General features: G+C 40.5%; 1 protein-coding gene across 2 annotated transcripts in view; it reads right to left on the bottom strand.

Moving 5' to 3' along the window:
- Positions 1-26,320, bottom strand: part of hid1a (HID1 domain containing a) — a 67,067-nt gene that overhangs the window by 17,086 nt on the left and 23,661 nt on the right. For both annotated transcript variants that reach the window (XM_060901386.1, XM_060901385.1), the window contains exons 5-15: positions 24,401-24,507; positions 24,005-24,121; positions 16,361-16,568; positions 10,733-10,789; positions 10,486-10,626; positions 7,108-7,198; positions 6,826-6,977; positions 3,843-3,921; positions 3,565-3,729; positions 1,677-1,904; positions 1,451-1,596 (exon numbers count right to left, since the gene is read on the bottom strand). In XM_060901386.1, the coding sequence (XP_060757369.1) occupies positions 1,451-1,596; positions 1,677-1,904; positions 3,565-3,729; positions 3,843-3,921; positions 6,826-6,977; positions 7,108-7,198; positions 10,486-10,626; positions 10,733-10,789; positions 16,361-16,568; positions 24,005-24,121; positions 24,401-24,507 (1,491 nt within the window). The remainder of the gene's footprint in view (positions 1-1,450; positions 1,597-1,676; positions 1,905-3,564; positions 3,730-3,842; positions 3,922-6,825; positions 6,978-7,107; positions 7,199-10,485; positions 10,627-10,732; positions 10,790-16,360; positions 16,569-24,004; positions 24,122-24,400; positions 24,508-26,320) is intronic.

Below are 26,320 nucleotides of genomic sequence, written 5' to 3' on the forward strand. Positions count from 1 at the left end.
GCCATGTTTACCACTGTGAGACATCCCCTTTTCTCTTTACAACAGTCTGTAAACGTCTGGGGACTGAGGAGACAAGTTGCTCAAGTTTAGGGATAGGAATGTTAACCCATTCTTGTCTAATGTAGGATTCTAGTTGCTCAACTGCCTTAGGTCTTCTTTGTCGTATTTTCCGTTTAATGCACCAAATGTTTTCTATGGGTGAAAGATCTGGACTGCAGGCTGGCCAGTTCAGTACCCGGACCCTTCTTCTACGCAGCCATGATGCTGTAATTGATGCAGTATGTGGTTTGGCATTGTCATGTTGGAAAATGCAAGGTCTTCCCTGAAAGAGACGTCGTCTGGATGGGAGCTTATGTTGCTCTAGAACCTGGATATACCTTTCAGCATTGATGGCGTCTTTCCAGATGTGTAAGCTGCCCATGCCACACGCACTAATGCAACCCCATACCATCAGAGATGCAGGCTTCTGAACTGAGTGCTGATAACAACTCGGGTCGTCCTTCTCCTCTTTAGTCCGACTGACACGGAGTCCCTGATTTCCATAAAGAACTTCAAATTTTGATTCGTCTGACCACAGAACAGTTTTCCACTTTGCCACAGTCCATTTTAAATGAGCCTTGGCCCAGAGAAGACGTCTGCGCTTCTGGATCATGTTTAGATAAGGCTTCTTCTTTGAACTATAGAGTTTTAGCTGGCAACGGCGGATGGCGCGGTGAATTGTGTTCACAGATAATGTTCTCTGGAAATATTCCTGAGCCCATTTTGTGATTTCCAATACAGAAGCATGCCTGTATGTGATGCAGTGCCGTCTAAGGGCCCGAAGATCATGGGCGCTCAGCATGGTTTTCCGGCCTTGACCCTTACGCACAGAGATTCTTCCAGGTTCTCTGAATCTTTTGATGATATTATGCACTGTAGATGATGATATGTTCAAACTCTTTGCAATTTTACACTGTCGAACTCCTTTCTGATATTGCTCCACTATTTGTCGGCGCAGAATTAGGGGGATTGGTGATCCTCTTCCCATCTTTACTTCTGAGAGCCGCTGCCACTCCAAGATGCTCTTTTTATACCCAGTCATGTTAATGACCTATTACCAATTGACCTAATGAGTTGCAATTTGGTCCTCCAGCTGTTCCTTTTTTGTACCTTTAACTTTTCCAGCCTCTTATTGTCCCTGTCCCAACTTTTTTGAGATGTGTTGCTGTCATGAAATTTCAAATGAGCCAATATTTGGCATGAAATTTCAAAATGTCTCACTTTCGACATTTGATATGTTGTCTATGTTCTATTGTGAATACAATATCAGTTTTTGAGATTTGTAAATTATTGCATTCCATTTTTATTTACAATTTGTACTTTGTCCCAACTTTTTTGGAATTGGGGTTGTAAAATACATGATTAGAACACTTCAGAATACTGAAAACCTTTATCGAGATAATCCTCTCACCTCGTTGTCTCTTCCAGAGTTGGACTCTGTGTCACTAGCCCCACTTAAGACGCCATGTTCTGGTGAGTGAGGAGTCTCTGTCTTTGGCACTGTGACCATGGTACCATCCTCCGATACTTGGGACTTCTCTGTTAGTTTATCAATACCTGAAAATAATATTTTATTAAGAGTAAGCTTTCCTTTGAATAAGGAGTTCCATTGCCATAAAAACCGGGCAGGTTGTTACCTGGCATGGCCACAAGGCTGGCCTTCAGCGTGCCTGGCTCGGCAGGTACGGCTGGCCGAGAGCCCTCCATGGAAATGGTATCCTGAGAGTTGGTACGAGAGATGGCATCGGGAGATTTCCTCTTCTTTTGCAGTGCCTTCTGGATGGATGCAGAGTCAGTGGGCAGGTTGGCAAGCTGGTGAAAGACGTTGCGCTTGCGAATGATGGCGTATACCAAGTTGCAGTTACCTGAGGTATAACGGACAGTGAAAGAAGTGTGTTGTGACGTAATTCTTCATCATATTTAAGAGCCAGATTATGGAGTATACAAATACAATGCCAATATGTACATGATATCAACGAGAAATCTTACCCGATACTGAAAGGCTGAGTATGAGCCAATACCTGTACCCATCCTAGATTCTTTTCTTTAAAAACTACTACGTTTTAAAATGTTTTGAAACATTCACGGTTAAATCCTTTCATGCAAAAATCACTTATATTGTAAATATAATAAAATATAAAAATAATAAAATCCATCCATCTATTATGTATAGTGTTTATCCGTCAGGGTCGCAGGTGAGCTGGAGCCAATCCCAGCTGACTTTGGATGAGAGATGGGGTCACCCCATCTGGACAGGTCACCAAACTAACATGGAGACAAATGACCATTCACACACTCATTCACACCTATGGAAAACTTCAAGTAGCCAGTTGACCTAATCCACATGTAACATGCAAACTCCACACAGAAAGACCCCAGTCAGCTACAAGATTTGAACCCAGAACCTTCTTGCTGTGACGTGACAGTGCTAACCATTGCACCATCATGCCGCCCAATAAACTCAATCATTAAAGAAAAAAACAGTCAAGTCTTGTTATATGTAAATATGTTCAGTTCCAAACTTTGCCAGCTTTTTGTTACGGGATCTGATATTCAGTACATTTACTCAGATTTCTTTTTCTTCCCATATTGATACTGGGTATTGGATCAGTGCCATCCAGTGTTGTAGTTGAGTCACTAAACCTTGAGTCCGAGTCCAGTCTTGAGTCCCCAGTGTTCAAGTCCAAGCCAAGCCATTTAAAATAAATAAATAAGAGTCGAGTCCACTATTGATCCGAGTCGAGTCTGAGAACAAGACTCCAACCACACCATTTGACGGTGGCCGTTTTTGCGCCATTAACATTAGTTTGTTCCTGAACATGACGTATGAACAGGTGAATGTGCATTCTCTTTCTCAGGGAGTGTGAAGTATTCTGTCAGAGATGGTTGGGAGACGGATGTAAGTGCAGAAGGTGTGTTTATTAATACAAGTGAAGACAGGTAAACAATCCAGAACGGCTGGCAAAATCGTAAAACAGGTCGAGCAAGGCACAAACAGGCTATCATAGACTCAGCAGAATCAAAGACAAGAAACAGGAAATCAGGGATCAGGAAACCAAACAAGGAAATAAGGCTCGTTAATGTGTCAGCAATGCAACTCAATACTTCGCAAAATAAGTGTGTTTTTACAGTTTTTATACAGGCGCACTGATTGCGCCTTAATCCTGTGCAGGTGCGATTTGTTTACGGTGTACGTGAGAGTCTATTTGGCATGCGCACTGTCCGGAGCGCGCCCGAAAGTCTATCTGATGCACATGCCAAGGCGCACAGGTGTGGCACTCTTGCACAAAATTTGTACAAAAATGAATGTAGATATAAATATCTTATGCCAAATTATTATGGTATGTCACAAAAAATAAAGAAAAAAATCTGAGTCCCCATCTCCAATTTACGAGTCCGAATACAGTTAATGCATGAGTCATCAGTATTCAAGTGCAAGTCAAGTCACGAGTCCTTAAAATTGGGTCCCGAGTCGGACTCGAGTACTACAAGCCTGGTGCCATCTCTAGTAACAATACATCTTACCATCAAACTGGTACTGGATAATATTATTAAAGGCTTCCAGCAAAAAGAAGACCAAGTGGTGGTTCTGAGCAGCAGAGAACAGGAACCAGTTGGTGGAGAAGGCTTCCAGAAGATGCAGCAGCTTATTGGCTGCCACCATGGACAGACTCTTCAGGTATGGAGACACTAAACAGTGCGAGGACACAATTATTTGGACATTACACACAGATGGGTGACCAGACAAAACCCACAAAGAAGAATCTGAAGTAGACACAGCTATGAATGGTGAACGCATTTACCGTTCACTACAATGGTGAGCAGGCAGTCGAAGAGTGGCTGCAGACGCTGATGGCCACTTGTGATGATCTTGTGGAAAACCTGAAAATATGTTAAAATAAAGGATAAAAAAAGAGAGATTGTAAGGGTGACAAACCTGACACATAACAGATGTTCCTTCCCAATAAAAAAAAAAAAAGGAATTCTTTACACTCACTAGCCAATTTTTTGGGAACACCTGTACAAATCATGTGGCAGATACAGCTCAAGCAAGATCAAACCAAAATTGGAAAAATTTTTATCTCAGTGACATGGCATGGCATGGTGTGGTTTGAGTGTTTCGGAACCTGCTGATATATTCACACACACAAAATACTTTCACAATGTCAAATGCACTGAGATCACATTTGTTCCTGCATTCTGAAGTTCACTCTGAATATTAACTGAACCCCTTTACCTGTATTAAGCATTTTGTTGCTGCCATATAATTTGCTGATTGAACACTTAATTATCCCAGTCCCACCAGTAGAAATGATTTTCACAATGTAACTATCATCAAGTCAAGTCAAGTTTATTTGTATAGCGCTTTTAACAATAACCATTGTCGCAAAGCAGCTTTACAGAATTTGAACGACTTAAAACATGAGCTAATTTTATCCCTAATCTATCCCCAATGAGCAAGCCTGTGGCGACGGTGGCAAGGAAAAACTCCCTCAGACGACATGAGGAAGAAACCTCGAGAGGAACCAGACTCAAAACGGAACCCATCCTCATTTGGGCAACAACAGACAGCATGACTATAATATTAACAGTTTTAACATGAAGACAGTTTCGTTGATGTTGTAACTCTTCATTGATGGAAACTTGAGTGCAAAACTGTTCATGACAACTGCAGTCCTAAAGTTAGCAAGTCAACTGTAGTCCTCAGCCATAAAAGCATTACTGTAAGAGTCCAGAGCGTCCTCCAGGTGTGACTTTCAACTGTCCACATGGGGCCGTCCTCCACAGGAGCTGATCATCTATGGGACTCTAATGTATAAACACACAGCGTCGCAATCTTGGGGTCATGACCTGACAATGGGGTTGTCAGAAATGCCACAGAGCAGAGAAGTGAAAATCTCACTGGAATCTCAACAAACTTTGTGATCATATACAGTGCTAATGTGTTTAGAATATTTAACAATTTTTCACCAAAGGTGAAGTGAATATCGGTGATTATTATACAAATGGGCCACTTTTTCCATGAAATAAAAACATGTATTCTATTCCCTTCCCTTCTAGTGGGCTTAATGATGGCATGCAATATTATCATATCGCTTATCCTACATGTATTACGTCGCTCTCCCCAATGGAGAATGAGCATGCAATATTGTTATAAATATTGCACGTTGTCAAGACAACACAACGTCACACATCGGAGCTCATGCGAAGATCCAATGACAACTTTTCTGCTGCACATGTGTACAATCATTTCTTTGTCTGCCAGAAAAGACAGATGATGATGAGGCGAATCCAGTGCTAGATTTAAACACTAAATAAATAAACTGAAAACTGAAACTAAAAGACGCACTGAACACCCGAAAGGCTACCAAAAAAGTTCATTCGATATTCTTCACGCATATTTACAAGAGAAAAACATACCAACAGACATAGAAAAACTGGGAGAGACATGTTGGAGATGTAAAACTTCCACGCTAGCGAGCAACTGTGACAGTTTGAAAACAAACATGGCCGTGAGGTTTTCTTTGTTAAAAGTAGAAGATTTAGAGAGAATTTTGAAAGAGAAAGACGTGCTGAACACCCGAAAGGCTACCAAAACTTCACTGGATATTCTTCATGCGTATTTACAAGAGAAAAACATATCAACGGACATAAAAAAACTGGAAGAGAGAGCAATAGCTGAAATATTGTCAAAGTTCTACTTGGAGGTGAGGAAAAGTGACCGAGACTTTTACAAATGGACTTCACTCGTGGACTTCACTCAGCAAAGCCCTTTTGTTTTGAACAACTGCAGTGTAACAATTAACTCCAACCAAAAGTAACCTTGAACTTGAACTGTCGACCTGGATATAGCTTGTACTGTATATAAGGTGGGTTGTTCAGGCTTTTTGGACTTGTATCATTTTTTTATTGTTAGAACTTTGTACAGTACACTGGATTGACAGTACATTGAATTACATTCGATTAGAATCAGCATACAATATTGGTAAGTTACCACCCTGTTCTTAACGTCTTGTAAAACCTATAATTGTTCCAACAAATGTGTATGTATAATAATAATATTGGCTGGCTTTGTTTCGTGGTATATCAGATCTATTCCATTCAGCTAGCATGATACTGAACTTGTCTTCGACTCTCAAAAACCACAATAACCGAGACGAAGTCGAGATACTCACTGAGCCTGAGGTGGATAATTTTATTTTAGTATAAATACACTGGTGATCATTTCAAAATAATAAACATAAATCCTATTTAAAAAATAATTTATTTCAATCTTCAAAAGCGGCATGCAAATGTAATAAAGGCACAGCGCAGACTCGTATCACTTATCTATGCCGAGTCACATAAAATACTTTGCTTTGAAATAGATAAAATAAAAATCACACTTCCACCTCACCTTAGAATAGTTTTAGCACAAACTTCAGAGCATCTTAAGTGCTTTTAGGAACAGCATTTTCTTTCATAATTTGTAATTCTTCCTCACTTACGGGTACAAAGCGATTGGCCGCTATTTTGCCAAGTCACTCGAGGTGATTATCGAGAAACGGTCTGAATTTCTTGACCAATCAGCATGTGATTTCCTACAATCACCTCCATATTTATACTAATTATAGATATCTGCATGTGAGCCTGTACTTAGCAATCTACAGGTTGTGCACTTGTACACAGTGATGCACTGTGAATTTTTCATAAGCATTTTGAGCCTTTAAAATGGGGTCACTGGGTAAAAAAGGCTGAAAAAACATCAACACCAACAACGAAACCCAGTAAGAAATCAGCACTTACTACAATGAGGAGGTCGGCATGTGTGCCGGTGAACACTGGAATATCCATCGGGACACGAAGGGAGTACGGTTTGTTCAGACGCACTCCGAAATTCCTCTCCCCACTCAGCAGCAGCAAAATGAACACCCCAATGTGCATGAGACCAACACGGGCTACCCAACAAACACAACGTTTAAGTGCCGACTATGAATCAGCGTGATGTACAAAACAAACATGTCATCTCTTGTGTCAAATAACAAACAAACAAACAAACAAACCAACACTCATGTACAGAAGACTTACACTGGTCAGCCCTGGCATCATTCAGGTAGTAGAGAATAGGCACCAGGATATCCAGCACATCACTGCTCTTCAGAACAAAGAACAAGAATTTCTGGAACAATGGAGAGACAGGAAATTGAGTTAGTGTGGTGATTTTATATCCTTAATGTAACCACACACATACAGTGCTCAGCATAAATGAGTACACCCCCTCTGAAAAGTAACATTTTAAACAATATCTCAATGAACACTAACAATTTCCAAAATGTTGACAAGACAAAGTTTAATATAACATCTGTTTAACTTATAACCCTGATTCCAAAAAAGTTGGGACAAAGTACAAATTGTAAATAAAAACGGAATGCAATAATTTACAAATCTCAAAAACTGATATTGTATTCACAATAGAACATAGACAACATATCAAATGTCGAAAGTGAGACATTTTGAAATTTCATGCCAAATATTGGCTCATTTGAAATTTCATGACAGCAACACATCTCAAAAAAGTTGGGACAGGGGCAATAAGAGGCTGGAAAAGTTAAAGGTACAAAAAAGGAACAGCTGGAGGACCAAATTGCAACTCATTAGGTCAATTGGCAATAGGTCATTAACATGACTGGGTATGGCAGCAGCTCTCAGAAGTAAAGATGGGAAGAGGATCACCAATCCCCCTAATTCTGCGCCGACAAATAGTGGAGCAATATCAGAAAGGAGTTCGACAGTGTAAAATTGCAAAGAGTTTGAACATATCATCATCTACAGTGCATAATATCATCAAAAGATTCAGAGAATCTAGAAGAATCTCTGTGCGTAAGGGTCAAGGCCGGAAAACCATACTGGGTGCCCGTGATCTTCGGGCCCTTAGACGGCACTGCATCGCATACAGGCATGCTTCTGTATTGGAAATCACAAAATGGGCTCAGGAATATTTCCAGAGAACATTATCTGTGAACACAATTCACCGTGCCATCCGTCGTTGCCAGCTAAAACTCTATAGTTCAAAGAAGAAGCCGTATCTAAACATGATCCAGAAGCGCAGACATCTTCTTTGGGCCAAGGCTCATTTAAAATGGACTGTGGCAAAGTGGAAAACTGTTCTGTGGTCAGACGAATCAAAATTTGAAGTTCTTTATGGAAATCAGGGACGCCGTGTCATTCGGACTAAAGAGGAGAAGGACGACCCAAGTTGTTATCAGCGCTCAGTTCAGAAGCCTGCATCTCTGATGGTATGGGGTTGCATTAGTGCGTGTGGCATGGGCAGCTTGCACATCTGGAAAGACACCATCAATGCTGAAAGGTATATTCAGGTTCTAGAGCAACATATGCTCCCATCCAGACGACATCTCTTTCAGGGAAGACCTTGCATTTTCCAACATGACAATGCCAAACCACACACTGCATCAATTACAGCATCATGGCTGCATAGAAGAAGGGTCCGGGTACTGAACTGGCCAGCTTGCAGTCCAGATCTTTCACCCATAGAAAACATTTGGCGCATCATAAAACGGAAGATACGACAAAAAAGACCTAAGACAGTTGAGCAACTAGAATCCTACATTAGACAAGAATGGGTTAACATTCCTATCCCTAAACTTGAGCAACTTGTCTCCTCAGTCCCCAGACGTTTACAGACTGTTGTAAAGAGAAAAGGGGATGTCTCACAGTGGTAAACATGGCCTTGTCCCAAATTTTTTGAGATGTGTTGTTGTCATGAAATTTAAAATCACCTAATTTTTCTCTTTAAATGATCCATTTTCTCAGTTTAAACATTTGATGTCATCCATGTTCTATTCTGAATAAAATATGGAATTTTGAAACTCCCACATCATTGCATTCTGTTTTTATTTACAATTTGCACTTTGTCCCAACTTTTTTGGAATCGGGGTTGTAGTTTTTGTTGTGGGGTGTACTCATTTTTGCACCACCCTAATTTGAGTAAAACTGAAAAATGTGTAATCTGACTTGTATTATTAACCTTACTTTCACGTTATAAGTTAAACAGATGTTATATTAAACTTTGTCTTGTCAACATTTTGGAAATTGTTTGTGTTCATTGAGATATTGTTTAAAATGTTACTTTTCAAAGGGGGTGTACTCATTTACGCTGAGCACTGTATGCAACCACGTACACATGCCTTGATGTTGTCATTTAAGCAATAATTTGGTTTAGGATGAATGTATTTTGATTCAAAGCCAGTCATGTTGATTTTCAGTAAAGAGTTCATGAACTTGATATTACAAATAGATTGGTCAAAGCTTTATACTGTTAATAGAACCCTGAGGCATGTGTTAAACCAGAATCGAGCCTTGTTTGGATTTAGGTTACTGGAATGACCTTAAAAGCCTTGTTCAGATACATATTTGTCACTTAGCACAGGTGGTCTGTTTTAATATTAAAGAAGAGCTAAAGGCAAGTTTTTTTATTATCAAAATTCTATTTCTCTCATTTATTAAATATAGGAATGCATTTCTGATCACTATTTGTCACTGCTGTAGCAAGTTATGAGTGTTTGGAATATGCTATGCAATATATCAGTCCATATGTCAAAGCAATGGCCATAAACGAGATTCGTTGAGACCTGTACGAGACATCGTAGGACGGAAGTAAAATGTACAGCGGAAATCAAAAAGTGACCAACATCTGCCAACGTTGTCAAAAGATGTGCGCGCACTCTTTCGAATGCTGTTGTTGGTTTTGATAGCAATCAGGAAAGTTTGAAAAAAGTAGGCAGTAATCGTCATTTAAACTCGCTTTTGTGCAATATTTCGTTTGGGAAAACAGTTTTCAAAATGGCAGCACTGACACCTGGCTGACACTTGACGTTTCGAAGTCTTGCACAAGTCTAGTGAAGATCGCACGGATAAGCGACGCCTGCCGTGGACCAAACGAACTAAATTCAACATGGCTAAAAACCGAATAAACCGATAAGTATCATATTTATTTGCAATTAAGTTGCCAATACGAGTCACGATATAAGGTTACTAAAACTAAAAACGTAATTGAACAACATGTTAATTAAGAAATAAAGCAAGTTTAAAAATGACTTCAGTTCTCCTTTAAGAACAATCAGGGAGGTCTGTCCTTGCATTAAGAACAGTACAGTCCACTTTGGAAAGATTGGGAGAGCGAGGTTGAACTGCATCCTTACATAGTGCAAGTCTGGCATTGGTGGCATACTATAAAAATGGATGATTTGAGATTTGGAACAAGTTCACTCTGCAGACTGTACTTAGCTTTTATTCATTAATTTAATAAAAAGGTCTAAACTTTTCTGCAACCTCTTTGACTTTGAATGATTTTTGCTTGGGAGAGTTTCCACGACATCAGACAGGGAAAAAAAGTCATTCAAAAGTCACATCTGATATCACATTACGCCATCAAGTGTGGTCTCCTACCTTGTTGAAATCACAAAATTTCCAGAAGAGGACCAGGAGCTCTTGGTGGAACTGGATCTTCTTGGTGGAGTTGGGCAGGTAGGTCTGAGTGAGCGGGTTAGTGAGCAGGCGAGCCAGACCTTTCAGCACAAAGTCATAATCCTGGAGGCAATTGGGCTGTTTTGTTTATTTGCTTTTTACAAGGCAAGAAACAAAAGCGATAAGCGGTACAACCCATTTGATAACATTTTCAGGATAAGGTACATACCTCCTCCCTGTGAATTCTGGACAGGTAGTTCACAAACAGGTTCTGTGGGCCTGCAGACTGCCGAAAAAAAGACGACAAGTTTAGTTGCGTAGATCATTCTTTTATATTAAATAAACACATTTCCGTGAATTTGAGCCAACTTTATATTCGTTCGCAATAAATGGCTATAAATTGATTTAAACGATCTAAAGGAGCAGTGTGTAACCTTGAACAGTTTTTCTAGACTGCTTTAAATCATATAATTTTAAAATCACCCCCACTAAATTCCTTATATCATAATTAGCTTCTTATTATTGACCACAGCTTCTGAATTTACCACCAAGTGCAAAAGAACAAACAAGCAAGCAAAAAAATTATATATAGGTTCTTTCACTTGAGAGATTTCCCAAATGTCTTCCCCCCGACCATTTTGTTCTGCCCGATTCATGCCAAGTCCTTTACCTCAACAAGCGGTATGAAAGTGACTTCTTTCCTGTTCTCTCTGTCTCTTTGTAACTGAACGGTAGTGAGATAAACTGCATTTTTAAATGGTGAGAGCAATGAGAATTACAGTTGCACTGTGACTGAGATAATCAGGATCTAGTACTATAAAGAAAGCTGTATTTTTCTCTAACACATACATATACACTACTGTTCAAAAGTTTGGGGTCACCCAGACAATTTTGTGTTTTCCATGAAAAGTCACACTTTTATTTACCACCATAAGTTGTAAAATGAATAGAAAATATAGTCAAGACATTTTTCTGGCCATTTTGAGCATTTCATCGACCCCACAAATGTGATGCTCCAGAAACTCAATCTGCTCAAAGGAAGGTCAGTTTTATAGCTTCTCTAAAGAGCTAAACTGTTTTCAGCTGTGCTAACATGATTGTACAAGGGTTTTCTAATCATCCATTAGCCTTCTGAGGCAACGAGCAAACACATTGTACCATTAGAACACTGGCGTGAGAGTTGCTGGAAATGGGCCTCTATACACCTATGGAGATATTGCACCAAAAACCAGACATTTGCAGCTAGAATAGTCATTTACCACATTAGCAATGTATAGAGTGGATTTCTGATTAGTTTAAAGTGATCTTCATTGAAAAGAACAGTGCTTTTCTTTCACAAATAAGGACATTTCAAAGTGACCCCAAACTTTTGAACGGTAGTGTACATACAATATTATATGGACATGAGCGTTTTACTGGGAAATGCACTACTCGTATTTTTCATACGAAGGGCAACCGTGACACATTTCTCAATATGCTACTTGTGAGGATATCGATAAATTGTTGAGATAAATTTAGGTACTTTTTGTTTGTGAACGTGTCTATATAATTAAAAGAAAATCAAATGTTGGCTTGAAGATATGAAGTTTATCTTCTCGTGTTGAAAAACTTGCATTTTTCATATGAAATACATTGCGGATATGAGTGATGTATTTCCAAGCCAAGAAGCCTTTATTTCTCAAACATACACTCAAGCACAGACTTAAGTACACCGTGAAATTTAACCTCTGCATTTAACCCATCTGAAGCAGTGCACGCACACACACACACACACACACACACACACACAGCAGTGGGCAGCTATGCTACAGCACCTGGGGAGCAGTTGGGGATTAGATTCCTTGCTCAAGGGCACTTCAGCCCAACCTCAGCCCAAGTCTGCCCCATGTTAACCTAACCACATCTTTCCCGATATTTCACTCAGATGATGTCACTCCCACTGTTTTCCCACTGACTAGATGCACGTTGTCAAAATGGTGAACCAGTTCAAAATGAAAATTCTTTTGATTAACTTGCATAGTTTTTGTGGATGTGTCCATATAATATAAAGAACATTACACGGTGGCACGAAGATATGAAGTTTATCTTCTTGTGTTGTAAAATATATCGCTCCTTCACTTCGCTCGCTCATGAAATATACATTCACCACTCGAAGATGAGCTTCATAGCTTCACACTACCATGTAATTAATAAATTATACATTTTTTTCCACTGGATATGAGCACTCAGATTGGCTACTCCACTACTAGGATATCAGCTCATATACCGTGAGTCAAGAAAAACAAAATGGCAGCACACGTTGCTGAACCAACTGAGGACGAAATAAAAACTCTACTTGAAAACAAAACCCCAAAAAAGAAACAATATGGAAAAGCATTTGATGGTAAGAACGTATCTTTTTTTTCCCCAAAGAATTATTGCATTTTTCACAAATTGCTACTGTCATTTCACCGGTTTGTTAACATTCTAAGTAGAAATGATTTTGTTGGACATTTTGTATTTTATTTATTGAATTTGCAAAAAATAAAAGAAAATGTTCCGTTTCTCAAAATCCAGTGAATGTGGCTAGAATAAAAACAGCTATTCCACTCACTCAATCTTGACGTACATGGCTTATAGCCAACTTGGCATGAGGTGCCTCGCCTGCGACTCGATTGCATGGAATAATTGTTTTAAAAAATTAAAATTTTAAAACATTATAAATTTTATACACACACACACACACACACACACACACACACGTGTGCACACACACAGTACTGTGCAAAAGTCTTAGGCACATGTAAAGAAATGCTGGAAACCAAAAATGGCTTTAAAAATAATTAAATGAAATATAAATGAAACAAAGTCAGTATTGGTGTGAAATGACACTTTGCTTAAAAAAAAAAAATAGTAGTCTCAGGTACAGTGAGTGTAGTTTGATAAGGAAATGAGCTGTAGGTTTTACTGAATATCTTGCAGAACCAGCCACAGTTCTTCTGGACACTTTGACTGTCACACTCGCTTCTTAATTTTGTACCAAAACCCAGTAGCCTTCATTATGTTTCCCTTTTTAATCTGAAAAGTGGTCTCTTATGGAATATGCTGCTCAGATACAGTGAGGCAAAAAAGTATTTAGTCAGTCACCAATTGTGCAAGTTCTCCCACTTAAAAAGATGAGAGAGGCCTGTAATTTTCATCATAGGTACACTTCAACTATGAGAGACAAAATGAGAAAAAATAATCCAGAAAATCATATTGTCTGATTTTTAAAGAATTTATTTGCAAATTATGGTGGAAAATAAGTATTTGGTTAATAACAAAAGTTCACCTCAATACTTTGTTATATACCCTTTGTTGGCAAATGACAGAGGTCAAACGTTTTCTGTAAGTCTTCACAAGGTTTTCACACACTGTTGCTGGTATTTTGGCCCATTCCTCCATGCAGATCTCCTCTAGAGCAGTGATGTTTTGGGGCTGTCGCTGGGCAACACGGACTTTCAACTCCCTCCAAAGATTTTCTATGGGGTTGAGATCTGGAGACTGGCTAGGCCGCTCCAGGACCTTGAAATGCTTCTTACGAAGCCACTCCTTCGTTGCCCGGGCGGTGTGTTTGGGATCATTGTCATGCTGAAAGACCCAGCCACGTTTCATCTTCAATGCCCTTGCTGATGGAAGGAGGTTTTCACTCAAAATCTCACGATACATGGCCCCATTCATTCTTTCCTTTACACGGATCAGTCGTCCTGGTCCCTTTGCAGAAAAACAGCCTCAAAGCATGATGTTTCCACCCCCATGCTTCACAGTAGGTATGGTGTTCTTTGGATGCAACTCAGCATTCTTTCTCCTCCAAACACGACAAGTTGAGTTTTTACCAAAAAGTTCTATTTTGGTTTCATCTGACCATATGACATTCTCCCAATCCTCTTCTGGATCATCCAAATGCTCTCTAGCAAACTTCAGACGGGCCTGGACATGTACTGGCTTAAGCAGGGGGACATGTCTGGCACTGCAGGATTTGAGTCCCTGGCGGCGTAGTGTGTTACTGATGGTAGCCTTTGTTATTTTGGTCCCAGCTCTCTGCAGGTCATTCACTAGGTCCCCCCGTGTGGTTCTGGGATTTTTGCTCACCGTTCTTGTGATCATTTTGACCCCACGGGGTGAGATCTTGCGTGGAGCCCCAGATCGAGGGAGATTATCAGTGGTCTTGTATGTCTTCCATTTTCTAATAATTGCTCCCACAGTTGATTTCTTCACACCAAGCTGCTTACCTATTGCAGATTCAGTCTTCCCAGCCTGGTGCAGGTCTACAATTTTGTTTCTGGTGTCCTTTGACAGCTCTTTGGTCTTGGCCATAGTGGAGTTTGGAGTGTGACTGTTTGAGGTTGTGGACAGGTGTCTTTTATACTGATAACGAGTTCAAACAGGTGCCATTAATACAGGTAACGAGTGGAGGACAGAGGAGCCTCTTAAAGAAGTTACAGGTCTGTGAGAGCCAGAAATCTTGCTTGTTTGTAGGTGACCAAATACTTATTTTACCGAGGAATTTACCAATTAATTCATTAAAAATCCTACAATGTGATTTCCTGGATTCTTTCCCCCATTCTGTCTCTCATAGTTGAAGTGTACCTATGATGAAAATTACAGGCCTCTCTCATCTTTTTAAGTGGGAGAACTTGCACAATTGGTGGCTGACTAAATACTTTTTTGCCCCACTGTACAAATATTTTTTCCTGTAACATTTAATTTTGTGCTGGAAAACGAAGGTTTGGAACTCTAAAATGTTTTTGTACTGACTTGATGATGTAGAGGTAATAAAATAGAAATCTATAACAAAGTTTGTATGAGAAAACAAACTTCTACACAGGACTCCATGTGTATATTTATATATAAAAATTCCTGAGGCTGTTCGCTAAGAGGAACGAAGGAGACTGAGGACTAATGAGCGTCAGAGCCACTATCCAGGATGAAGCAACAAAAGATACATGAGTACATCAGGGAGATATACTGTATATAAAAACACTCATTACTTCCATTTGGGCACAATGTTTCTGCCAATCTCACAGTGTTATAAGCAGAATATCTGACAGAAATATCTGAAGTAAATGTGACCTTGGTGAGCTTCAACGCTCTAAAACTCACAACCCTGAATAGTTTTTATTAAACCAGATGCAGTTACTGCACTGTTCATGCATGTTGCTGTGGCATGACCTACTGTTAAGTATAGGATGTCGCATTGAAGTGCAAACAAACTGCAATCTTACTTTCTGTATCTTTCTGCACCACGGGAAACGTGTACAAAATATATCAATGCATCATGCAACGTTCATTCACCACATTCTGCTTTTCTCGCACTAGTGCTGTTGACAAGTTGTTTGCGTTGCTACTGTCAATCAGTAGGTGATCTGACAAAAAACAGAAATTTCTCTGCTTTGAATTATGATATGATTAAATCATAAATTATGGATATACATTTCTTGAGTCTCCCATTGTCGCTTGGAGTTTTAAAGCTTAAAACACGCCACACGATGGGTTTCTTATTTGGTCATTTCTGACTTATGTTTACACTTTTCAGAAAATACCTGCTTAGCTACACCCCTTTGTTTCCTTAAGAGATGATTCACAAGGCATACATGGTTTCAACAGAAGGCCTGTGCTTAGGGTGGGCGCTAAAAATTTCAAACAGTGCTTTTAAATTAATGACTTAGAAGAAATCCCAGGCTTATAAATAATATTGCTAAATTTAAATGCATCATGGTAAACTTCAGGCACAGTGGAAGTTTTTCACACTTTCGAGCACATTGCACACGTAGGTGTGCATGTGTGTGTGTGTGTGTGTGTGTGTGTGTGTGTGTTAAAGGTGTGGTGGCGCGCCTACATCCTGCTCGTCCATACTGGAGGGGGAGGGAGCGCGCGGAGGCTGAGCATTCTCATGTTCCAGAGTGACGATGAGGATCTGCACTGCCTGCTCCACCAGCTGCTCCCGGTAGTCTGAGAACAGCAGGTGGTTGTAGGGAATGCCGTAGCCCACCGGGTCATACGCACACACCACGTTGATCAGGGAGGTAAACAGAGGCAGGGCGTGCCTGGAGAGATTGTGGAGAGAGAGACACAAACATTTACTCTGCCTCTGGACTTGCTCTCTTTTGATCAGTGATTTTTTTTTTAAATACAAGTCAAACACACACATACGTACATACATACATACATACATACATAATATATATATATATATATATATATATATATATATATATATATATATATATATACATATACATATACACACACACACACATATATATATATATTTTTTTTTAAATCAGATAACCCTTAAATGTCATTTTATCAGCTATCAGAAATTACCATTTTGTCTGATCATATTTTTCAACATGTATGTTCGGAAGATACAGCTGAGTGTAACATATGATATAATACAAAATACAGAGAAATACCAATAACGTGAGGTATTAAATTTCATCGGGGAAATTTCATTAAAAAAAAGACAAACGTTGAAGATATTAATCGCAAAATGATACAAATATGCCTGAAAGATATCCTCTTTGCAACTGTAATATAAATAAATCAGTCGGAACTTGAACTGCCGGCGCTTTGCTTTCGAACAGCTTCTGACGAGATGATGAGCTCTGAGCAGATTTGGCAAACCTTCATACTCAACTATATGAGTGTTAGCATTTGAATGAAACTGATGGCATCGTGACAGCCTTTTCTAAGCAAAGCTAATGGTGTTCAAACAGGATGTTCAGATGTACATCGAGTTGCTAGGTAACTACATTCATTAGTCTTTTAATCAGGTGAACCTACCTTATGGAACATTACATTTAACTGATTATTATTATTTAGTACCCATACATTTACTCGCTGTAGCCCATCTGTTGCTGTGCACAATTTTTCAGTCTGTCACTACCTATTCATCAGTGGATGGGGATTAGTACAGGACCACAGCTGGCCTGATTATTTAGGTGGTTTACTGCCAGCACATTGAGGACACTGATGGTGGTATGAGGTACTGGTACGGACTGTGAAACATCTAGGCTGAGATTAATAGCCTAAAACTTTAGATGGTAGGTTTACCTGAGATAATGGGTATAGATACAATGTATGTGTACCTAATAAACTTGCAATGTGTTTCTGTTTTTCCCCCCAACTGGAAAAAAAAAAATCTATTTATTGTTAAAAAAAACGAGAGAGAGAGAGAGAGAGAGAGAGAGAGAGAGAGAGAGAAACACATACTCTACTTGGACTACGAGTGACATTTAAGTGTACAATTAATTCATTTCATAAATAATTCATAGCACACAGACATCATAATAATAATAAATTAACATAATTCAGTTTGTCCATCTACACACACACACACACACACACACACACACACACACACACACAGCTACAACTCGGAGATTTGTCACATTCAGAAGTTCGCCAATGACACAGGCATAGTGGGGTGTATCAGGGACGACAGAGAGGAGGAGTATAGGAGCCTGGTGAGGGACTTTGCCGTTTGGTGCAATAAGAATCATCTGCAGCTCAACACCTTGAAGACCAAGGAGCTGGCCATTGACTTTGGGAGGTCCAGACCAAGGTCACGACCAGTTCTGATCGAGGGAGTCAAGGTGGAGGCTGTGGATTCCTACAAGTACCTCAGGCTGTGGCTGGACAGCAAACTGGACTGGACTTGCAACACCAATCACTTATACAGGAAGGGACAGAGCAGGCTATACTTCCTGAGGAGACTGCGGTCCTTTAACATCTGCAGGAAACTCCTGTGGATGTTCTATCAGTCCATGGTCGCCAGTGTCCTGTTTTACACCATGGTGTGCTGGGGGGGGCAGCACATCCAAGAAGGACACATCCAGGCTGGACAAACTGATCAGGCGGGCCGGCTCTGTGGTCGGCATGAAGCTGGACTCTCTGGTGACGGTGGCAGAGAAGAGGACTATGGACAAACTACTGAACATCATGGACGATGCCAGTCACCCTTTGCACACTGTCATCAGCAACCAGAGGAGCCTGTTCAGTGACAGAATGCTCCTTCCCAAGTGCAGGACGAACAGACTTAAAAACTCCTTTGTCCCTCACGCCATCAGACTGTACAACTCCTCTCTGGGGTGGAGGAGGGGGAACAGGAGGACAGAGGACGGGAAGGAGCAGTAGCCTAGCCTGACAAAAAGCAACGCTGGATAATGTGCAATATAAATGTGCAATATAATGTGCAATACCTCTCCTGCTAGATATTTTTCCCCATATTTTATTTTTTTATATTTGTATATGTTAATAATTAATTTATCTAGAAGTTCCCTCTATTTTTTTTCTCTGTTTATTCTGTAATGATGCTGCTGGAATTTTAATTTCCCTGAGGGAACCCTCCCAAAGGGATCAATAAAGTTTTATCCATCCATCCATCCATCCATCCATCCATCCATCCATCTATCTATCTATCTATCTATCTATCTATCTATCTATCTATCTATCTATCTATCTATCCACACACATCAATAGAAACAATGTAGCAGTAAAGAAATCATCCATCCATCCATCCATCATCTGTAGCCGCTTATCCTGTCCTACAGGGTCGCAGGCAAGCTGGAGCCTATCCCGGCTGACTATGGGCGAGAGGTGGGGTACACCCTGGACAAGTCACCAGGTCATCGCAGGGCTGACACAGACAACCATTCACACCTACGGTCAATTTAGAGCCACCAATTAACCTAACCTGCATGCCTTTGGACTGTGGGGGAAACCAGAGCATCTGAAGGAAACCCACGTGGACACAGGGAGAACATACAAACTCCACACAGAAAGGCCCCTGTCGGCCGCTGGGCTCAAACCTAGAACCTTCTTGCTGTGAGGTGACAGTGCTAACCACTACACCACCGTGCTGCCCGTAAAGGAATCAGTTAAAACAAAATTTTCCCTGACTTAACCCCATTGTTTACAGATTGCTTGGTTTAAACCAAGCATCCACTGAAAATCTCCCGAGAATCCAGGCTGAGGTGTTTGCTATGACACTGATTTAGTTATAGTTAACTAAACGGCTTCCCTTTGCATATTTGGCTAAATGTACGCAGACGCTTCATTCATTTGGTGTTCACTGCATTTTCTTAATTCCTGACGCCATATAGTGAAGCAAAAAAAAAAAAATCTGAGCAGAAACTACAGGCAAGGTGGAGTTAATGGAGATATCTGCACATTTTAAAATGTACAAATAAAGAAATAAACTGTCACAATGTGATACTGAAAAAAAATTTCAAGTCAAAACAGTGATAGTGCTTGTGACAATACAGACACGAGGCGGTGAATTGAGACGGTACAAATGCAGCAGAAGGGCATGAAAGCAAAACAAAGAGCCAAAACAAGCATCGCATGAGAAGTAGTCAAGACAAAATAGACAAAACTCAGAGAAACTCTGATAAATACAAGAAGCTTACAGATTAGAAAAAAACTCATTGACCCACTATTCATTTCAGATGGAGAATCAGTGACTGACAGATCCCTGTGCGTTTTAATTTTGAGGAACAGCAACTAAAAAAATTTAATTAACAGATTAATTGATGGGCGGCACAGTGGTGTAGTGGTTAGCGCTATCGACTCACAGTAAGAAGGTTCTGGGTTCGAGCCCCGTGGCCGGCGAGGGCCTTTCTGTGTGGAGTTTGCATGTTCTCCCCGTGTCCACGTGGGTTTCCTCCGGGTGCTCCGGTTTCCCCCACAGTCCAAAGACATGCAGGTTAGGTTAACTGGTGACTCTAAATTGACCGTAGGTGTGAATGTGAGTGTAAATGGTTGTCTGTGTCTATGTATCAGCCCTGTGATGACCTGGTGACTTGTCCAGGGTGTACCCCGCCTTTCGCCCGTAGTCAGCTGGGATAGGCTCCAGCTTGCCTGCGACCCTGTAGAACAGGATAAAGCGGCTAGAGATAATGAGATGAGATGAGATTAATTGATGTTAATTAATTTAAACACCCCCCCCCCCCCCACACACACACACACATACATTTTAACCAACCATATCAGCTTGCATTGCACACTATGGGGCAAAACAACAAGGAATCAAGGACCATTTGAAACTGCCCATATTCTTGTTTCCTATCTTCTGAAGTGCCTTCAAACTGCCTTCAATTGAAGGCAACATCAATGTATTCTTGATGCTGTCTATTACCTGTACTACTATTGATGCTTGCCGATTACTACAATACTACTATTGACCTATAAAGCACTAAATGGTCTTGCGCCACAGTACCTGAGCAAACTTCTGGTCCTTTATGACCCACCAAACCTACAACCCCAAATCCATAAATTTGGGACATTGTGTAAAATGTAAATAAAAACAAACAATGTGACGATTTTCACACCTTGGAAACCCTATATTTCATTGAAAATAGTACAAAGACAACATATCAAATGTTGAAACGGAGAAATTTTTTTTGTATTTTGAAAAACATATAATGTTCATTTTGAATTGGATATCAGTAACACGTTTCAGAAAAGTTGGGACAGGGCAACAACAACAACAAAGTTATGTAATGAGAAAAAAAACTAATGTAGTTAATTGGCAACAGGTCAGTAACCTGCTTAGGTATAAAAAGAGCATCCCAGGGAGGCAGAGTCTCTCAGAAGTAAAGATAGGGAAGGGTTCACTGCTCTGTGACTGCGCTGGCAAACAGTGCAACAATTTAAGAATAACATTCCTCAATGAAAAATTGCAAAGAATTTGGGGATCACATCATCTATGGTACATAATATCATTAAAAGATTCAGAGAATCTGGAGAAATCTCTGTATGCAAGAGACAAGGCTGAAAACGGACACTGGATGCCTGTGATCTCCAAGCACGCAGGTGACACTGCATTAAAAGCAGACACGTGTCTGTAGTAGAAATCACTGTATGGGTTCAGGAACACTTCAGAAAACCACCGTCTGTGAAAACAGTTAATTACTGCATCCACAAATGCAAGTTAAAACCAGATATAAACAATATCCAGAAACACTGCCACCTTCTCTGGGTCTGAGCACTTTTACAATGGACTGAGGTGAAGTGGAAAATTGTCCCGAGGTCTGACGAATCAAAAGTACAAATTGTTTTTAGAAATCAATCATCGACACCACGTCCTCCAAGCTAAAGATGAGAGGAACCATCCGGCTTGTTATCAGTGCATAGATCAGTGATAAGGGTGCATTAGTGCACATGACACGGGTAGCTTATACATCTGGAAAGGCATCATTAATGCTGAATGATATATACATGTTTCAGAGCAATATGCTGCCATCTAGACAAAATCTTTTTCAGGGAAGGCCATCTTTCTTTCAGCAAGACAATGCCAAACCACTTTCTGCACATATTAAAACTGCATGGCTCCATAGTAAGAGAGTTCGGGTGCTAAACTGGCCTGCCTGCAGTCCAGACCTGTCTCCCATTTAAAACATTTGGCGCATTATGAAGCGCAAAATAACAAAGGAGACCCCAAACTGTTGAGCAAATTAAATTTTATATCAGGCAAGAATGGGACAACATTTCTCTTTCAAAACTACAGCAATTTGTCTCCTCAGTTCCCAAACGTTTACAGTGTGTTGTTAAAAGTAGAGGTGATGCAACAGAGTGCTAAACATTCCCCCATCCCAACTGTTTTGAAACCTGTTGCTGACATCAAATTCAAAATAAGCATACTTTTTTTTTTTTTTTTTAAAAACAATAACATTTCTCAGTTTCAGCATATGCTGTCTTTGTACTATTTTCAATTAAATACAGAGTTTCAAAGATTTGAAGAAAACCTTTATTCGTCACATGCACACTTCAAGCACAGTGAAATTCATCCTCTGCATTTAACCCATCTGAAGCAGTCAACACACGCACACACACTCAGAGCAGTGGGCAGCCACACCAGAGCGCCCGGGGAGCAGTAAGGGGTTAGGTACCTTGCTCAAGGGCACCTCAGCCCAAGGCCACCCCACGTCAACCTAACTGCATGTCTTTGGATTGTGGGGGAAACCGGAGCACCCGGAGGAAACCCACGCAGACACGGGGAGAACATGCAAGCCCCACACAGAAAGGCCCTCGCTGGCCACTGTGTTCGAACCCGGAACCTTCTTGCTGTGAGGCAACCGTGCTAACCACTACACCACCGTGCCGCCCGTACAAATAGCAAAACATCATATTCTGTTTTTATTTATGTTTTACACAGTGTCCCAAATTTATTACTGGGTTTTACTTAGATCAAAAGGCTATCTGTTGGTACCTCATATAGTAAAGGCTACATCAGGGGACAGAGCCTTTTCTTACAAAGGTCCCACAGTTATGATATAGCCTTCCAAGTTCCAAGTGTTCAGGACTCAGACAGTCTCAATGTTTAAGTCTCGGGTGAAAGCATATCTTTTCAGTCAAACCTTTTGTTAATAGTTTTTATTAGGTAAAGGAGTAGATCTAGAGGCTCCTCAGGCATAGAGTGTTTTGGTAAACTGGGATGTATGGATGCTGTCCCCCCACTCTCACACATTCACTCAAGTTTGTTGATGGTGGAGTAGCTGGCTGTTTTATGTCCCAGGGCTCCCTCATGTCTGTGTTACCTTCTGGCTCTCTCTTTTAGTTATGCTGTCATAGTTAGTCTTGCTGGAGTCCCTGCTTGCATTCGGCGCAAAATATATACTGTTCCTAACCATTAGGTGACACTGGGCATACCCAACAACCTGTGTCCCCCCCCGAGTTGCATGTCGATCCTGAGACACCAGTGATGCTGACCTCTTCTGCTCTTCAGACCTGTCTGAGTCATCCTGATGCCCAACATCTGGCTTGAGTCTCATCACATCACTCCTGTGGATGTGATGGCGTGGGGCGGCCTTGGGCTAAAGTGCTCTTGAGCAAGGTACCGAACCCCTGACTGCTCCCTGGGCACTGTAGTGTGGCTGCCCACTGCTGTGTGTGTGTGTGCGCGCGTGTTCACTGTTTCAGATGGATTAAATGCAGAGGATGAATCTCACTGTGCTTGAAGTGTGCATGTGACTAAAGGTTTCTTCTCTTCTTCTTCTTCTGGAGGATGGCCTCATATGGACAGTTGAAAGAAACACTTAAAAGATGGCTCTGGACACTTAGTTTTGCTATGATGGCTGAGGACTACAATTGCCATGATATGACCAATAAATCTGTGCGGCAGCACCCCCAAACATCAGAAAAACTAAAAAAAAAAAAAAAAGATGGCTGACCAAACGTCACAGAAATGTTTTTCTATACAAATACAAGGTTTTTTTGTGCTTAGGGTTTTTTTTGAAAAGTTACCAAGAAACAAACATCTCTCTTATAACCTTGTGACTGTTCCCAAATAAATTTGTTTGATATGATTTGTGAGGCATCCATTAGTCAACTTGCTAACTCTTGTTACATGGCAGTCTGCTGCAAGATGTTCCCATAAATGCAATCCTAAATGGTCATTTAAAACGAATGTCCTTAGAAGATGACTTCATTTTCCTCCCCATTTGCACTTATTTACCTTATTGTAGGCTGAACAACTCACCTGTTCTCAGTGGAGCAAAAGAAAGTGACCCAGGGATTGATGATGTTGCCATCTGAAGATGGTGGTAAGTACATGGCCTCAGAGAAACAGGTCAGCAACAGCCTCAACAGCTCAGTCCTGCACACCCACACACACACTTTAATGCTCACAGTTCACTCAGAGTTCCTTGCTATAAACATGCCATAGACATCATTCTGCCTTAAAAACATCCTGCACAAGTAGGAGAAGAAAGCAAACAGCCTGGTCTGGTTGCAACCTAATAACCTCAGATGACGTGATTTGAGATAATCTCTTTGAATGGGCCTTGTGTGGTGGTTACTGATTAAAAGGTTACCCAGGAAACATGAGAAAAACACTCTCCTTTGGAAATAGAAGTACATTTGATCGCATGCTCACCTGTTAAGATCATGGAGGTAGTTGAGTGGTGGCGACTGTGCAAAGCCCACCCCTGCCTCCCAGATGTACTCGCAGCTGTCCAGCGACTGCATGTCCTCCAGTGAATCCTGAAAAGTGTAGCCATATGATTACAACTGACTTCCAGTTGATTCTCACAGAGAAACAGCGTAGTCATCATATTTTCCCCATGTTTTCAAGTCACCAGTAGAAGAGGTGGTCACTGTAAGTTCAGTGTTTCCAACATATCAATGATATTTTGCCATTGTGCCCAGGTGTTAATTAGGAGAAATTAACATGCCTTGTTTCTAAATGTTTCTTGCTGTGGGAAAATAATTACTGTGTCAAGTCAAGTCAATTTATTTATATAGCACATTTAAAAAAAAACAACAGGAGTTGACCCAAAGTGCTTTACAGGCATAGCTAGTAATAAACTTAAAAACATAGCCTAGCTAGGCTTATAGCTCAGAGCTGAGGCACCACAGAATTACAGCTGGAATAAATACATAAGAGAATATATAATAACAATAGTACAAGAACAAATAATAATAAAAGCAGTGCAAAGTTGTAAAAAAGGAAAAATCACGAATTAAAAAAAAAACAATAATACCGTAAAAGAAAATAAAAGGGGCCTCAAACTGAGTTAAAAGCAAGGGAGAAGAAATGGGTCTTGAGAGAAGATTTAAAACTAGAAATGGTGGGACATGACTTGATATGAGGGGGGAGAAAGTTCCAGAGTCTGGGAGCAGCTACAGAAAAAGTTCGGTCCCCTCTGGTCTTGAGGCGGGTGCGAGGGACAGCAAATAGATTCTGTGAGGATAACCCAAGACACGTAAAAGCGGAATGTGGATCTAAGAGCTCAGTAATGTAAGATGGAGCTAGACCATTAAGTGCTTTAAAAACAAAACATTAAAATTTTAAAAATCAATTCTGTACTTTACAGGAAGCCAATGCAGTCGGGCTAAAACTGGAGTGATGTGGTCTTTCTTCTTTGTGCCTGTTAAGAATCTAGCAGCTGCATTTTGAACTAGTTGTAGTCTGGAAATGTTGGCCTGACTAATACCAGCGTAAAGTGAATTACAATAGTCAAGTCGGGAGGAGATAAAAGCATGAATAAGAGTTTCCAGATTATAATGAGATAGGAGGGGCTTAAGTTTGGCTATTGAACACAGCTGATAAAAACTGCCTTTGACCACATTATTGATTTGTTTATTAAAATTCAAAGAGCTATCCAACATGACACCAAGGTTTCTGACCACACTGTGTAAATTAGCAGATAGGGGACCAAGAGCATTAGTCAGGTTTGAGACTGCACTTGGGGAGCCAAACAAGATTACTTCGGTCTTGCTGTCATTAAGCTAGAGGAAATTGCTAGACATCCAGAACTTTATTTTGTCTAGGCAGCTAAATAGCTTATCCAAGGCACAGGAGCTGCTAGGAGTAACAGGAAGATACAGCTGTGTGTCATCTGCATAGCAGTGATACTGAATGTTGTACTCCTTGAGTATGGAGCCTAGAGGTAGCATGTACAAAGAGAATAATAACGGGCCTAAAATAGAACCTTGAGGGACACCACAGGTAATGGGGGCAGTGGAAGACGAGTGGTTACCCAGCTCAACAGAGAAAGTTCTATCTTTGAGATAAGAGGTGAACCAGTCTAGAGCTTGGTCTCGCAAACCAACCTCATCTTTCAAATGCTTCAGCAAGATGTTATGATCGATTGTATCGAAAGCTGCACTGAGATCTAGAAGTAGGAGAATTGCACAGGAACCAGAGTCAACACAGAGAAGAATGTCATTGTGGACTTTTAACAGTGCAGATTCTGTACTATGCAAGGCTCTAAAACCTGACTGAAATTTGTCTAAAATGTTAAAACTGTTCAAGTAGGATGAGAGTTGTTGAAACACCACTTTTTCTAATACC

The sequence above is a fragment of the Neoarius graeffei genome, chromosome 20 (genome assembly GCF_027579695.1).
Source record: "Neoarius graeffei isolate fNeoGra1 chromosome 20, fNeoGra1.pri, whole genome shotgun sequence".
Lineage (NCBI taxonomy): Eukaryota > Metazoa > Chordata > Actinopteri > Siluriformes > Ariidae > Neoarius > Neoarius graeffei.